The sequence below is a fragment of the Habropoda laboriosa genome, unplaced genomic scaffold (assembly GCF_001263275.1).
Source record: "Habropoda laboriosa isolate 0110345459 unplaced genomic scaffold, ASM126327v1 scaffold2, whole genome shotgun sequence".
Lineage (NCBI taxonomy): Eukaryota > Metazoa > Arthropoda > Insecta > Hymenoptera > Apidae > Habropoda > Habropoda laboriosa.
Window position 1 is genome coordinate 1,725,188 of NW_017100190.1, and position 16,645 is coordinate 1,741,832.

A 16,645-nucleotide genomic window follows, 5' to 3' on the forward strand; every position below is an offset into this window, starting at 1 on the left:
TTATGTCGTGTTTGATGTCATTTTCATCAGAAAAATGTCACCAACATGTTAAAAAAACATTCCTGATGAAAAAAAGTAAAATTAAAGAAATTATATTTTTTTTCTATGATTTGTCGAGCCGTGTAATCTCGTAAAGGAAACCGACTGGTGTAGCGTTACACGTTTGACTGACTGCGAGCGAGATAACATGGGCGCAGCAATGAGACGCAGACCTAGGCGTAGGACCATCTATACTGTCACCTGTAGAATCCAAACTTACTGACTCTTGTAGAGAATTTACTATATACAGTGTTCTGTCGAACTACGCGTAGGTAGAGACGTCGACTGTCCGCGTAGTTGGGAAGCATCCCCCGGTTTTACGGAAAACTGAAGTCTGATAATCTGCACTGCGTGTCAATTGTCGTATATTGTCGTTAGAATAATGACAAACGAAGTAGGTTGTGTATTAAGACTTGGTTGTTTACTAAGAGACAGTGTTTTTCCAGGAAAGGATAGAATATGTATATGACTCGGGGAGACAATAGTAAAAAAAACTAATTTCTTGTTGTTTTATAGCTATAACACATCTTATTACTAGAAAAATGAACTTAGCATACGATAAAACGAAATTGTTGCAGTAACTAATCTAATTAGCTATACGTAGGCTCTCCTCTATTTTCAATAAACTCAATCATTCGATTGTGTTAATTCACGCATACACATACCGTGAAACTGTAGCTGTGTAGCTCGCAGAGACACGCTTCTCGTTTCATTTTTCTCCCAAGCTGAGCTGTTCGTTGTGTACTTGAATTCGGTGCACTAGCTTCTTGCATGCAGCGGCACTTAATTCACGGGAACGAATATGCTAAGTACGTAAATTAATTGGAAATCCGCGTATAATCGAAAACACGTTATCCGATGTATTCCCTACAAGACTACAATCGCGCAGTATAAGCGACGTTCGTCGAGGCACTCGTCCGACAGACAGGTAAACACCGACTGAGGACGAGTCGTCCTGCCCGATTTCCGATCGCTGTACGCTCGCAACTATTCTAGGAAAAATTCTAAGCCTTAACTTCTTGGAACTCGTGATATTGCTCGCGAGCTAAACATAAGAAACGCGAGCCTGGGTCGCTGTACGTACATCGAGCCAAACATGAAGCTAGCTGTCCTTTTCAGAGTAAAACTATCGCGAGTCGCTCTCGAGAGTATCTCTCGCGAGTGGACACTGCGTCTGAGAGTGACTGTCTGAGAGCAACGCTCGACTCTCTGAGAGTTACGACTCGAATAAACAGTTGCTTTGCAAACGATGCTTTACTCGTGCGAGTAAAAAAAGTCAGGAAAAAAAATTAGTGGAGAAATTAAATCACCGGACACACAGTTAAGAAATGCAAATTCTGTTAGAGTCTTACTTTTTTATTGTATCCCCGTCGCAACGATTATTTTATTATAACTTTTATCACTTCGAGAATAAATAACTATTGGTTTCTGATTGCTTCGAATATAAGCATCATGTCATCGAAGAATTCCTTCTTTCGATTAATTTGTCATTAATTATTTTTCATTATTTTTCGTTTTTATTAAACACTTATGTACAATATGAGTTTCTAAGTGGTTAATTTATGATATCGAAGAATTCCTTGTTTCGATTAATTTGTCATTAATTATTTTTCATTATTTTTCGTTTTTATTAAACACTTATGTACAACAATCTTTGTAAATAATACTCAATATGAGTTTCTAAGTGGTTAATTTACGAACAGACCATCATCCGATTTTCCAAAGTATGATACTTGACAAAACAAAGATCATGCCGCCATAACGGCGACACCGATTTCTAGAACAAAATTGAAATGCCGCCACTATGGCGGCACCGATCGCAAAGGGTTAAATTCTGCCAATTGAATTCAAGACACTGAAACTTAAAAATTTCAATTCCGCCACTCGAATTCTCAATCTGTTCAACGTCAAATTGAAAATTGCAATTTTATTCCAATTTTAACACGATCTATCAAATACACACATTCACCACCGACCGAACAAATTTCTCATCCCGCAGGAATCAATGGGCGTAGAAGAGGACTCGAAAGACCAACAAAAATCAGAACCCACAATAAAACCGGTAGCAGGAACGAACCTCAGATGCCTAGACGACCCAGGTTTCGATTACGACAGAAAGAAAGACCCCGGTCAACCCACAACGACGTCTACCATCACAACACCTTCGTCCTCGACCACTCCGCAGCAGGGTTACCGTATCTTGGAAGCTGAATCCCCTCAGGGTGGCTCGACAGGCGGCGGTGGCGGCGGAGGCGGTATGGGTGGGTCGGTAAGCAGCAGCGGGGGTGGTTACCACGTGTTAGAGGCGCCGACGGTTGTTCCAGGCACGGCGCAACGTTCCGCGGCGAGTGAAGTGTTGGAAAAGGCACGGAATCGGTTCGACAAATTCTGGGGTAAAGGCAGCGGCTCGGAGAATTAGAGAGCGTTCACGCGGAGAGAAGCAAAGAATAATAAAGTAGTAGTGACGTCCTCGAATGCGGAGGAGCAAGCAGATACGTGAAGAAACGTGTTAGAAGAGAAAGAGAGCGATTGAGAGAGAGAGAGAGAGGAAAGGGGGATGAAGTAAATTCGACGAGGTTCCTGTGGAAGCTCCTTTCGTGGTTCGTCTGCTCGTTCCCCGTTGCTTTTCACCGGGAACGAGATCTCGCTGGTTCCTTTTGCGTCTTACTCATCACGTGTTCAGCATTCTTCGAGAGAGAGAAAAAGATTTGTCTCTGATACGAGAGAAGACGATATTCCCTCTATGTTCAACGTTCTCTATGTAAACGAGAGGAGAGAAGAAGAAGAAGAAGAAGAATCGGGATGATTTTTATCGAAGATAAAGGGATTATTCCATCGATGGGTCGATTTTAATTGGAACTTGAACGAAGAGGAGACTATAATACTGTTCGAGGAAACAAGATTGAAAGGCGGAGGGATCGAAGAGGGTGGATAAGAAAGGGAATAGATTCGAAGAATTGGCAGACACCTGATCCGTAAGACGATCGAGGAGAACGATGACGGTGCGTGCAGGCAACGCGTCGATCTCGTTGAAACTCGAGTAAAATTGGTTCGGAGGATGCACTTAACTGACAGACAAACAAATACACACACAGTTTAACACACATACATATACATATATTATATATATACAGAAATTCGTAATTTATAATAAAAAGCTTCTTCCGACCAGAAGTGAATCTTGAGTCGAGACGACAAAAATTTTCCAATAGAAACATCAATCGAAGAAATCAGGGTTAGACATTCGAACACGGGGGTTACACAACACGAGTACGTTACAGTTACACGATATACAACAACATACGCGAGAAATATTGTAGAAAGACACGCACCCAGGACGAACACACGCGAGTCAGTAAGTTTCTAGGATATTTCAAGTGATCTCGAGGGATCCGCCGTAGTTAAGCCCGAATTCTTTTTCCATTGATAAAAAGAACAAAAGAATAAAAAGAAAAAAACAGAAAAAAAAAAGAAGAAGAAGATGATGATAACGATGTCGCGACGAGACGACTAACGCGATGAGAAACAAGGTACGGCTTTGTCGCTATAAATATGGAGGGAAGGATAACCATAGCCTTCAGCCGCTTCGTGCGTTTTATATAAGTCTATATACGGAAAAAAAAAACCAATTATGTACGTATACACGATTATGAATGTATACAGTTAATGGGTATCGCACTCGCGGATCACGTGACTCACGGTACAGACACAATTTCTCAGATCGTCCTCGTCGAATCTTTGTTCCGTGAATGATCGAAAGAGAAACAGAGAGGAGAAATCTCGATGATATCGTTCGTAAGATCTGTGAAATTATCGATAGTACCGCGGGCAGATTAGTTACTTTTAAATACAGAGCAACTCTCTATCTCTGTGCGTTTGCCGAACCGGAAACAGAGATCCGTAATTTACCATTTCCGTGTTAGAGTCTCGACCATTTTCGACAGAAAAGTTCCAAGGAAATTTTAATATTCTCGCAAGATTCTGGGGGCGAATATATCGTCAATTTTAGAAGTTCCTAAGAAACAGGTTTTTTAAAACATTCTTGTCTTTTCTTTTTTTTAATTAGCCGCGACACACGGTCGAACGGAAGAAATTTTCATAGCTTTTTCTAGCGTAAGAAGGAATTTCTCTTTTTCTTCCTTTTTTCTCTAGTTCTTTTCTTCAGGTTCTGTTGGAGAAGTTTTTTTCGTTGTAAATGGTCGAGACACATCGAAGAAGAAACAAAAGGAACTTCCCGACCGCCCGGCAAACGGAAACAACCACCAAGCAAGCGGAACGAATTACTGTAGTGAGGCGTAGTGTTTTTTTCACACGTGACACGACTTCTCGAGGTTCGCGAAAATTTCGACCGCGAGAAAAAAGGAAGGAACCGAGGGTGGTTCGCAATGAGGGGAAACGGGCCGAGAAGAGAAATAATATGTCGCGCGAGCAGACTTTTTCCTACAAATCCTGTCCTGGCTGAAAGAACACACGCAGTTACAGGGGAGAGAGCCAGAGGAAAATCTGCAGTTCCTTCGAGTTTCCGCGCGAGAATCACGCTTTCACGCGTCGCTTGGACTTGAGAATAAATGATAATTTGGTGCTAAATTGGAGATGCATCGAACAGATTATAAAGAAACGAAAAAAGAAAAAAAACGGAAAAAAATCGATTATCAATTCGAAATAGATGATGATGATGATGGGAAAGAAGATGGAAAACGTGAAGGAAGGGTGGAGAGACGCTACCTTCTTGCTGAATTCCGTCTGATTTGTTATACGAGAAAAAATTCATTCGTACGTTCCTCTTTCGAGCAAAAAGTGAAAATAAAATGGGGAGAGAGAAAAAAAAAGAAGGAAAAACGAGGTGAAAAAATAAAGGGAGAAAAAAGGGAACGAACGACGCTCGAGGCTCGATAACGAGGGTCGTCCTGTCGTTACGATTGATTTTTCCGATGGAAACGAGCAAAGTAGAAAGGGTAATAACTTTCCCTTCCTCTCGAAGAGAAAGGAGATGGAGAAGATGTATGTAAGGTGAAAGATGAAAAAGACTGCAAAAAGGAGAAACGATGTAACGCGAGAAAGTAAAAAAAAAGTTTGGGAGGGGTGGATGAGGTCGAGAAAACGAGGCATTGTTCCTGATCATAATAAAAGAAGAGAGATATAGGAGGCCCTTGTTCTCGCTTCGAGGACGATGGAAAGGATTATACTAAGGAAGAGAAAGGCGACGATGAGGAAAGAAAGGAAAAGTGAAGAAGAAAAAACAAGAAAAAAAAAAAGAGAAACAAAAAGAAGAAATTGAAAAGAATCAAGCGACCGAGCTTTTCTCTCTTTCACGCGCATTTTGGTACACCGGTACACCACACTCCATCCAGATCCACGTCCAAGAGTCAACCAAAAAAACCGTAGTGAAGCAGGTATAATGATAATGATTAATATGATAAACGATTACTCTAATAATAAAAAAAAGAAAAACCGCTAAGGGAAAAAATGAACAAAAAAAAAACAAATAAACAAGATACTTAACGTATGGTTAAAGAAACAAAAAAAAAAAAACGATTACAAAAGAACGACTGACGAGGGACTTTAAAATTTATAGGAGATCAGAATGACGACGAGAGAGGTTGTATGTCCGAGAAACCGATAGCCGATCGATGACGACTACGTGTGTATTTGGTATAATCGTAGTTTCTTATGTTCGTCCAAGTGGGAAACGAGGAGGAATTAATCAAAATGGTCCAGATTGCGTCGAGAATTTTGATGTACGGCTCGAAAGTAAACTTCATTCATTGGGATCGATTTACTCATTTCTCACAATTCCGATCTTGTCGATTTTTGCTCGAAATTTTTTCAACTACGCGGCCTATTCTTGCAAATTTTTTGCACAGAACATATTAAGACAATCGTTGTGAAATCTCGATGACATGAAGGATTTAGTACAAGTATCGAAATACGTCGTCGATTCAGCTATCGTCGAGGACTGTTCGATGATGATTGTTCGTACATACGATTAAGACAGAACTGGCTGCATCCCGAGCTTTCTTCTTTCTTTTCTACGAGATTTACGATCCTGTCTCCCCCCTCTTCCCACCTCCCAAAATTCTCCTTTTCTTTCTCCCTCGATTGCGTTTTTGTGTTTTTCTTTTTCTTCTAGAGAAAACGAGTCAAAACGTTGCCTCTGCTTACACCGATCTGTTTACATTCGCGACAGGGGCGAATAGTACATATATGTATGTAATTGAACGGAATACGTGTAAGACGATGCAGAGAATATGTGTTGAATTCATTGTTGATATCTTCGATGCTATGGCGGATTATTTTGATGGAAAAATTCCATTGCTAGGATTCACTCTTATTATAAATGTTGAATAATTTTCGCTACGCTCACACACACACATTACACCACGCCACACACCACACACACACGTGAAAAAAAAAAGAAACAAAAAGAATATTAATCCGCCTCAGCTTCGACGTTCAATTTTGCGGCTTTTGTCCACAATGCTATTTTAAAAAAGCTATACGTATATAGAGTACCTTTCGTTTAACGAACCTGTTTAAAGGTGTTAAAGGCTGTTTCCAATGCGTTCGCCGTTTCGCGAGCGCGATCTATTGTGATAAGCGTTCAATTAGCCCATTCCACGCGCATGTATTAGCCTTGCAACACGAGCCACTATTTTAATTGGAGTGTAGAAAGAGCAACTGACCAAAAAGAATGTTGCAACAACTAATTGAATATCTCCGTGGAAGAATTCGCTCGAAACAGTGGCGCAGCACTTCACTACTAATTATTACTGCTGTTACTACGACGATTATTCCTCATTGTGATATAATATTTACTCGTTGCATTAGAAGAATTTTATAATCACCACTGATTCGACGAACTTCCTGTCTTTTTTTTCTTTATTTCGTCTTGCTTTATTCAATGTTTCTTCGAGTTGATACACAAAGAGGAAGGGAAGAAGCTTGAACAGTTTGGTGTAAGCAAACGAAAACGGAAAGAGGTCGATTGATCTTACGGTTAGGACTTTTCATGTAGCTGTTTCGGAAGCAAGAGCGTTCGTGTTTTTTCCCGAAAAAAGCCGAAGGCAACGGTCGGGCACGCGACGTCGCACTCGTAAATGGAGTGGGGGAAGAACGGTAATGGGGGGACATAGCTTGAAGGTAGGCATGCACTGGTACGTTCGTGTGTAGCGTTTTGTACCATCCGTTATACTTTTCTCAGAACGTGCCTATCTTCAAAGCATACTTCTCACTCTTAAACCGAACGATCCCTATCGTTGCTGAAGTAGGCGTAGTCTATTGTTCGAATATCGCTCCATGTTTCCGATTGTCCGACAACTTCACGTAAGAACAGCTTCGTGAACGGCCCTAAATCTAACCGGTGGCTCTGTAGCCACTTTAAATAAATGAAGAAGCACCTCGCAAGAAGCTTACACTGCCCATCCGAATGTAGAAGCTGATTTGTCCTGTGATTTCCAGACACGTTTACCACACACGAAAAAAAAAAAAGAAAAAACACCATTGTAGAGCTACTTACTAACGACTACACTCGACCTCGAGCACGAATCAAGAATTCGCGTGGCATGATGCAAAGAAAACGGGGAAGTATGGAAAAAATTCGTACAGATAATCGATCAAGAAAATCACCGTCACTTTGTTAACCGCGGATTCAAAAGACTGTTCCTGTTTCCGATTCACGGGGTTGAACGTGTTTCAAAAAAAGAGCTAAGAAGAACCTTTATTTATTTTTATCGATCGATTTGAAAAATGAAAAGATCGCGGTAGAGATTTTTCATCGGTGTGAAATTCGTTGACCGTTCATAGGATTTCCGTGTAGAACAGTGTCCTATAATAACACACACGAGACAGATTTTTCTAGTTACGTGCGACTAAGTATAGAGAATTTATGTAGAGGAAAAAAGTTTGGAACCTCGTTTCGATCGAAACCAATTTTCTCTTTCACAATGATAATTCGTTTTTTTTTCTTTTTATTTTCTTTTAACTGTTTTAGAGCTGATTCGATGTTTCTTTCACAGCCTCGTGGTTCCAAGCTTTTTTCCCGCGTACACGTAAGACAGAGATCATTGGATTCTAAACTCCTGTTGAGAAAGTAAGCTTGCGATTAACCATCGACGACGAACGGGCCTTAAAAGAGAAGGGGCTGCTGATCCGTGAACGTGCTGGCCACGTTCCGTATACTAGCGCGTCTTTCAATTATACGACAACGCGGAAGGAAAGTATGAGAGAGACAAGGAGGAAATAAACGGAGAATATGAATACCTTAGAAGACCTTTTCTACGATTCAGGGATGATGATTGGCTGGGTGGAAACTCTGATGGCAGGAGGGACTACGATCGCGGAGGTTAAAACCATTCGGATCGATGATTTTCCGGTACGCGAAAAGAATCCAAATAAATTCATTAATTTCGTTATTTGTTTTCAGTTACGAAGAAAATTCCCAATCGTGACGGAGCTTTGAATTTGAAGAAATTTTTGGAACAATGTGAAAAACGAACGAAATTTTTTTTTCGTTTCTTTCTTTTCGTTTCATCGATTTAGAACCGGAAGGCAATCGACGGAAAAAATCGAGAACATTTTCTTTCGACAGACAAAAATAAAAGATACGAAAAAAAAGATGTAACACACGCGAGCGACTACTGTTCGGGGTTTCGCCTGTATTCTCGCCTCAGTCTTTATGCCTACTTATGCATAGATAGGTCGTACTATATTAAAATACGACGATTATATACAAAGTATATATATATATACATATAAATATATCTATATACATTATATAGTATATTATTAAAAGGAAATGATGCGGGCGAAAATGACGATAATGTTGAGGATGATGTTTGAACAACGATGGTATATTAAACGAAGAGAGTTTTTGGGGGATGGATAGAAAGAGGGCTGTTTTGTCAGAATAAGAGAATCACGATTTAATGTAGTATTACTTCACGATACAACGAATTACGTGGATGATCGTGTTGTAGATTTTTTTTTAATATTCAATCAAATTCTTATGTTCTGTGAAAAGATCAACAACAACCTCGAATCAGAAACAATACGATTTTCCTTTGATTTTATTCAACGAAAGAAAACGAAAAAACAAGGATAAAACATGAAAAAAGTATTTCTCGAATTTTTGCAAAACAGATCGACGGACAGTCAGGGAGAATCGAGTACTGCAAAGTTGAACGATCGTGATCGAGGATGAGCGAGAACTAATGGGGGCGACGACGCATTTCTCCGTTTATATTTTGTCATAAGAAAAACCTCTATGTCGCGCGTTTCTTTGACCGATACATCGAGAATTGAATCGTTTCCCATAAAACGTGATGCGTTCGAGACACACTGGCCACGTGTCAGCATTTAACAAAAAAAGAAAAAGCGAAAAAAAAAAGAAGAAAAGATTGTCGAAAACTTACGTGAAATTTTGTAGATTATTCGATTTACTGCCAAATCGTGACACCTATAATACACCTGTAACGTTATGTATTTGTAATCGCACGATTTTTCCCGCCAGATTGTGAGCAAACGATTCGATTCCCTTTGTGATACCACGCGCCGGTATATTTCGCTCCCAACATTCAGATAATTGAATAATAAACAAATAAGAGCGTGATGACGAGCGGCTGGAAATTTCAGGAGACCCGACTTCTTCTTTCGCGTTCACCGACCGTGTGCTTTGTTTTTTTTTTTCTTTTCTTTTCTTTTCTTTTCTCGTTATTCCCTTCCCGCGCTTGATGTGCACATTCCGGGAGCGTAACGACGTTGATTGACGACGAGAAAATTTGTTTGCGAAACGAGAGAGCAAAAGAGGAGGAAGATGATGATGATGATGATGATGATGATGATGATGATGATGATGATGATGATGATGATGATGATGATGACGATAATGATGATGTTTATGATGATGGTGATGACGATGAGAAACTTGAATAAACGTGGGTCGTTTTAGAGAAACTATCACGGCGAGCGTAAGAAAAAAAAAAACAGCGTTAAGCATTACGTAACACTACGGTACTTTTGCGCATCCCCTTCTCGTCCAAAAGTTGCGTTTTTACTCTCCGATTGCATCGTAGAGGAGGATCATTTATTACAATAATTGCAGATTATTATGGCTATATATATATTATATATTAGAAATTGAAATACTCGTAATAAAGAACACGCCGACGCTTCCTGTGACCTTGGACTGTTTTAATTGTTCTTCAATTAATTTCCTCCTTCTCACGATAGTATAGATACCATCCCTTTAATACTAACAGTTTCTTCGGAAATGAATAATTATTGGAAAATACGGGTCGTTGTTTAAGCATTACCAATAATTTATTGTCTGTACACGTAAAAAATACATATATACACACTGTCGGACAGTGCTCAATTAGCAGCTTGTAAGTATCCTAGTACAATTATTCAGAACCGAGAGAAATTTCTGATTCTTATAAAAGCTCGAAGCATTAATAAATAGGTCCATCGTCTAGATTATCGTCTTCGTCGTCGTAACCTTCTCCATTGTCGAAGTAATTGTTCACGTAATCGGTCCCCTCGTCCATTTCTTCATCTAGTTCCTCCTCTTCCTCTTCCGGATGGTCGTCGTCCTTCTCTTCCGTTTCCTCCTCCTCTTTCTCCTCCTCCTCCGCGTCACTTTGCTGAGAGCTCTCTTTCTTTTCTAATTCCTGCAGCTTGGACTCTACGTCGACGTTCTTCTGCTTCTTTTGAGCTTTCTCAGACTTTTGCCCTTTGCGTTTTCTTATCTGAGGCTTCAACTCGGCCGGCATTCTGGTCCAATCGTATCTGATTTCATAACTGGATTTATCTGTGATCAGATCTTGATACCGATCTGAATATCTTTCAATGTCTTTCTTAATTACAACAGGTACAACATTATTAGGTGACTCTCTCATATATTCCGCATACTCCCTCTTCAATTCTAACAAATAGCTCATTTCTGTATTGATATTCACAGGTAGTGGTTTATACTCCAAAGGAGGATACTTTGGTGGAGGTTGTAAGACAGGTGGTGGAAGTGCTTCTCCCTTAGCAAAACCTAATTGTTCCGTGCTAAGTGATATGGAAGGTTTACCTCTTCCTCTACCACGTACAGACATGACGGTAGATTACTTTGTCCTCCAATAATTTGAACTGATAGAGTAGAGAATAAAATAGATAGTATTTGTTTCTAATCTGCTGATAATCACAAATATGTTCTTGGTACCTGTGGTTAACCTTCAGCTAAAAAATTTTAAATGTAAGCACCAGCAAATGTGTAGCAATATTCCAAAATGTATGTCAATTTACTTCAGGCCTTTTGAACCATGAGTTCTTTCTCGTCGCTTTTCACTAGCTCTTCCAGTTTAGCTGCAAACGCTGCCTTATCGTAAATTACTTTAATAACCAGAGAACAGGAAGGGCATGTGGCCTCCTCCTCACCAGCAGCTAATTCTGCTTTAGATATTTGGAACTGATCACCACAGGGGCATGGATAATAATATATCTCCTCGTCCTCGTCGTACTCAAAGTCCTCGATTTCTACTTCATCGTGGAACACGGACATAATTTCAAATATACACGAGTACCAGACTCTTGCGTTTTAAGGTTAGATAGAGGTTAGAAACGCATGGCCAACCGGCGACCATAACAATAGCTATGAGTACGGTATAGATAGTTAACTCTATGCTAAAAAAATTATCTAGCTTTTTCCAAAAATTAAAAAAACCATCTACGTAGATGTAAACTCAGCGCCCCGTTTTTCATTCATATGCAGATTTTTTAATGTGGAATACATAATTTTCTTTTCTTTCTAAATTCTCTGGGATGTATATATTGAATCTTTTTAATGACCTTTTACCATATTTTTATAGAATTTTTCATATACTTTACATTTCTATGTAGATAGAAATTAAATAATTTAAAAATACACTTGCTTGATGAAGATGAAAAATAAACGTTCATCTTTGTATAGTTATACTAATACTGGCATATTCCGAATTAATCTTAAAATAATATTATAAGAAAATATATGTCGAATGGTATTCAGAATTTTTTAAATTCGATAAAAAGTTGCGACAAACTATTTTGATCTTATATTAAAGTAAATTTCACAATAATCGATATTCGTGAATAAAATTTTTGTAAAATATCTGTATTATGTTTAAAAATAAATTTTATTACTATTATGAGAATTTGGATGTATTGGAGTGCAGTTTGTCGAACTCAGCTGTTTTCTATCAGGTGATTTTGACACTCTTATCTTCTTTCAGATTAAATGAAATCATCTGTTACAGTATCGTTCACATCATACGCCTGGCACGAGAGAATGCACAGATAACTCATGCGCCAGTGTAACTATTGGTGTAGACGGCTACTATAGAGCCCTTTAATAATTTTTCCATTTAATTTATAAAATAGAAATATCAATGCATTTTTCTTGATAAATAAAAACGTAAAGGTGGGTTGCTGTTGTTACGCGAACGAAATAAAATCAGCGAACACCATTTTTGGGATTAATATTGAGGTTTCATAAAAATGTTTACCAAACGTCATAGAAAGTCATTTTTCGTGGAAAATAATTAAACGCAATAAACCCATCATCGTTCTTTCGATATTTCTGTACAATTTTTTAATTTACACAAATAAATTGAATATTTCAATATTGTACTACTTTTACGAACTGAAAATATTTGGAAAAATCTATTGTTCCTGTATGGTTATTGTAAGCTTTGTTTTGATATCTTTACCTTCCCTTGTATCCATTAGTAAAGCGATAATATAATTATTTTCTGTTGTATTCTTGTTATTATTTGTTTGTACATTTGTGTTTGAATGTTCATAAATAAATTATGTAGATTATGAGGTTATGATAAAAGTAATATGCCTAATGTATGTGTTTAAATATTTGTGTTAAGTAAAGCCTTGTTAAATGTGTAATTCCCAGTAATTCTGTATGATGAAATTGGTGTGTTTGTGACACAGATGTCGGCTGAAGAATATGATACTGAAATGGACTACTCAGACTCTGACTGTGGAGATCCTGGTTATGAAGACTATTATAATGTTCAACCATGGGATGGTGAAGGTGACAATGATATAGATAATGATCAAAGCAGGAGAGATCCAGAGTATGCTGTATATGATTGTTTAAGAATTGAAGAAATGGAAAGACTTTTAAATGAAGATGTAGAGATGTTGAGTAATAGTCTTCGCATAACACCATCCTTAGCCAAAGTTCTACTACACGCACACAATTGGGCATTACAGGAAATCATTACAAAATACCATACCAATGCTTCCAGTTTATTAATTAATTCGAAAATAAAACCAGTACCTCCATTGGATTCACTGGCAGGGTTAAAGAGTCAAAGGGGTGGACTATGTTCAGTTTGTGTTACAATTTGTCCAGCTGAAAAATTTTCTACTTTAACATGTGGACATTCATTTTGTAAAGACTGTTGGTGCATGCATTTTGAAGTACAAATAACTCAAGGTATTTCTACAGGTAAGTTTATGGAAAGGGAAAGATTCTTATGTATTTTGAACTTGTACTCAGCTGATTTAATTTGGACTAGGAATAAGTTGCATGGCACAAGATTGCAATGTCTTAGCTCCAGAAGATTTTGTTTTATCTCTACTTACAAAGCCTAACATGAGGGAAAGGTATCAACAGTTTGCTTTTTGTGATTATGTTAAATCCCATCCACAACTAAGGTTTTGTCCTGGGCCCAATTGCCAAATGGTTATGCGTTCAAAAGAGCAAAGGGCAAAAAGAGTGATGTGTTCATCATGTAAAACTGTGTTTTGGTATGCATTCACAGGTTAAGGATATTTGTAGAACCTGATTTTCCTCCAACTAAAAGATATAATCATTTCAGCTTCCGTTGTGGTATTGATTACCATGCACCTACTGACTGTAATACAATGAAGAAGTGGTTAACAAAGTGTGCAGATGATTCAGAGACAGCTAATTATATTAGTGCCCACACCAAAGATGTCAGTACTTAAGCCTTATGTTTCTACATATTATACGTATATATCGCAATTGTACAATAAACGAACTTTAATTTACAGTGTCCAAAATGTCATATTTGCATAGAGAAAAATGGTGGCTGCAACCATATGCAATGTTATAATTGTAAGTTCGAATTTTGTTGGATGTGCCTTGGAGATTGGAAAGCACACGGAGGTGAATATTACGTGTGTTCACGTTACAAGGAGAATCCTAACATTGCTCATGACAACGTACTCGCACAAGCACGAGAAGCTCTTAAAAAATATCTTCATTACTATGAAAGAGTAAGTTGCGCCATTGAAGGTTCAACCTTAGATGTAACTTGCTGATTATAAATTCTTCTAAACTTCTCTGCAGTGGGAAAACCATAGTAAATCGTTAAAATTGGAAGAACAAAGTCTCGAGGCCATAAAAATGCAAATAAATAAAAAAGTAATGAACTCGAGCGGAACATGGATCGATTGGCAACATTTATTTGCGGCTGCATCGCTTTTAACACGTTGCCGTTATACTTTACAGTATACTTATCCTTATGCTTATTATATGGAGCCTGGACCGCGTAAAGAATTGGTAATATTATATTGAAATTTTCAGGATAATCCAGAATTTTGTATACTAAAACTAAATGTATGACGAATTTTTAAAGTTTGAGTATCAGCAAGCTCAATTAGAAGCGGAAATAGAAGATCTTTCGTGGAAGATAGAACATGCTGAAACAACAAATCGCGGTGACCTGGAGAATCAAATGGACATTGCTGAAAAACGTCGAGTTACTTTACTGAAGGACTTCCTCGAGGTTTAAACACCAAGCGAACGTGAATTTTGTTATACAATCATTGCAATCTCTCTTGCAGTCAGGCCAAACTTATGAAACAGCTATAGTTTAGTTCTATTTACAAACGAATATCTTATATATTCCAACAGGTATTACTTTGTATGTGGTACATATTAGTTAATCATTTGCCATTTAAAAGAAAAAAAAAAGGAAAGAATTCGGAACAGTACTTAGGATCATTTTAGTTGATAATGTTGCAGAGAATAGAAAGAGGAGAAACCTGAGGTTGAAAAAAACTAGCTAATGCGTAACTTTAGATTTAAGTGTTCTCTTTTGGTTAAACTGTATTTAAAATTACTATTTTTATCGAATAGTTTTTGCCAGTTTTAATTAGAACTAACGTCTACAGAGAAACAATTCATTTATTATATTTTTCGATGTTTTAAACATGCGTCAGTTCGTTATTTATGTAATCTTACATAAACGGAGAATTTCTGTAGGTACCTTAACTAAAGTGAGAGCACCGACGAGGAGAAATGCGTAGGAAAGTATTAACTTGTATCGACTGATTGTTAAAATTTGATATAGAACGTATAATAATTTCCTAGTCTAAGAGTATTTCCATGAATATTGTATAATTGCAACGCTTTCGTCGAAATTCATATTTAGAAAACTATTTTTATCAACGCTTACCGCACAGTTCAGCAGAAGATGTAATAAAAATAATTAATTTCGTGAACGCGTTACGACACACTTATTTAATCGAACAAGTTTAAGCGCGACCTTTTATTTATGCTTATTCAATGAATTCTTTAATTCCCCTTTCAAGTATTGCTACTGTTAAGAAATGTTTTCTTTTAGTACCATCAATCAACTGAAAAATAAAAAAAAGTAAAACCGGATAGCCTAATGATTTAATTGGGTGCCAATAAATGGTATCTTTCGCCGTGTAAATATTGTGGTAATGTAAAAGAATGTGACATTTTCTATAATTAGACATAAGGTGCATGCAACGATCAAAGACATCCACTAAAAATCTAGCTGTAATTGAAAATTTTCTTTCAACTATTTATGCACGATACACTAGTATAGATGATTTTCTGCGAACGAATGATCGTTTAATAAAGAATCCTGTTTAAACTTAACGGCCATTGTGCAAGATGAATGTAACAATTACTATGTCACTAAAAAGAATAAAGTTTATCGCAAGAATTGTATCTTTGTGAAAATTGGATGTATACTATTATGATACTAGACATGTAACTAAAAAACTATCAAAAAAATTATTTTGAATGCTTTTAAAAGTCTTACCGACTGTATCACTCCTTCGACGCAGAAAGTATATACTTATTTCTTGATGTCTGGATGACATTGAATTCCGAACCAAGATCTGTATTATCCTTTTTTCTTTATTTCTTTTCAGTTTCAATACGAGTCATGCACAAATCACTTTGTATCTATTCACTAGATATTGTACCACTAAATTTGAACAATGTAACTTCAGAACTCGCGATACTAACTCGACAATATTAATAAAACAACGGAGCAACTTAATTGTGTTTTACACATTCGATCTTTCAAATCTCAATATGGCGCTCGAACTTTTTTCCGTTCTCCTGATCGTGTAAACCCCGTAGAATAAAAACTTGAAAAAACGACTCTTCATATTGTTACGTAATATTTAACACTAAAAGTTTGTTAATAATATTTAACGTAGAAATTTTTAATTATAAAGACGATTTCTAGAAGGAGCTGAACTTAAATTGCGATTACGTGTAATGAAAGATACTTCATCAACAGTACCGGCATACTATTCTTTCTTTGATTAAAAACAG

The 16,645-nt window shown here is 37.5% G+C and overlaps 4 protein-coding genes across 4 annotated transcripts in view; 2 read left to right on the forward strand and 2 right to left on the reverse strand.

Annotated features, from left to right (window-relative positions):
- Positions 1–2,578, forward strand: part of LOC108579947 (flocculation protein FLO11) — an 80,762-nt gene extending 78,184 nt beyond the window's left edge. The window contains exon 18 of the mRNA XM_017943585.1: positions 2,039–2,578. Coding sequence (XP_017799074.1) covers positions 2,039–2,458 — 420 coding nt within the window. The 3' untranslated portion in view covers positions 2,459–2,578. The remainder of the gene's footprint in view (positions 1–2,038) is intronic.
- Positions 2,579–10,423: 7,845 nt separating this feature from the next.
- Positions 10,424–11,322, reverse strand: LOC108580077 (DNA-directed RNA polymerase III subunit RPC7-like). Its single transcript, XM_017943736.1, has one exon. The coding sequence runs from the start codon at positions 11,136–11,138 to the stop codon at positions 10,488–10,490; it is 651 nt and encodes a 216-aa protein (XP_017799225.1). The 5' UTR covers positions 11,139–11,322; the 3' UTR covers positions 10,424–10,487.
- Positions 11,323–11,329: 7 nt separating this feature from the next.
- LOC108580078 (DPH3 homolog) lies at positions 11,330–11,584 on the reverse strand. Its single transcript, XM_017943737.1, has one exon. It carries the CDS (start codon positions 11,582–11,584, stop codon positions 11,330–11,332), a length of 255 nt encoding a protein of 84 aa, XP_017799226.1.
- An 871-nt stretch (positions 11,585–12,455) lies between these two features.
- LOC108580033 (protein ariadne-2) lies at positions 12,456–15,079 on the forward strand. The gene is made up of 7 exons (XM_017943691.1): positions 12,456–12,478; positions 13,003–13,525; positions 13,596–13,827; positions 13,899–14,016; positions 14,095–14,319; positions 14,393–14,605; positions 14,682–15,079. Exons 2-7 carry the CDS (start codon positions 13,003–13,005, stop codon positions 14,835–14,837), a joined length of 1,467 nt encoding a protein of 488 aa, XP_017799180.1. The 5' UTR covers positions 12,456–12,478; the 3' UTR covers positions 14,838–15,079.
- Positions 15,080–16,645: the final 1,566 nt, after the last annotated feature.

Coding starts and splice junctions, on each gene's coding strand:
- LOC108580077 (XM_017943736.1), bottom strand. CDS start 11,138: ATGTCTGTACGTGGTAGAGGAAGAGGTAAACCTTCCATATCACTTAGC.
- LOC108580078 (XM_017943737.1), bottom strand. CDS start 11,584: ATGTCCGTGTTCCACGATGAAGTAGAAATCGAGGACTTTGAGTACGAC.
- LOC108580033 (XM_017943691.1), top strand. CDS start 13,003: ATGTCGGCTGAAGAATATGATACTGAAATGGACTACTCAGACTCTGAC. Junction 14,017..14,094: donor TTAGTGCCCACACCAAAGAT/GTCAGTACTTAA, acceptor TTTAATTTACAG/TGTCCAAAATGTCATATTTG. Junction 14,320..14,392: donor ATCTTCATTACTATGAAAGA/GTAAGTTGCGCC, acceptor ACTTCTCTGCAG/TGGGAAAACCATAGTAAATC.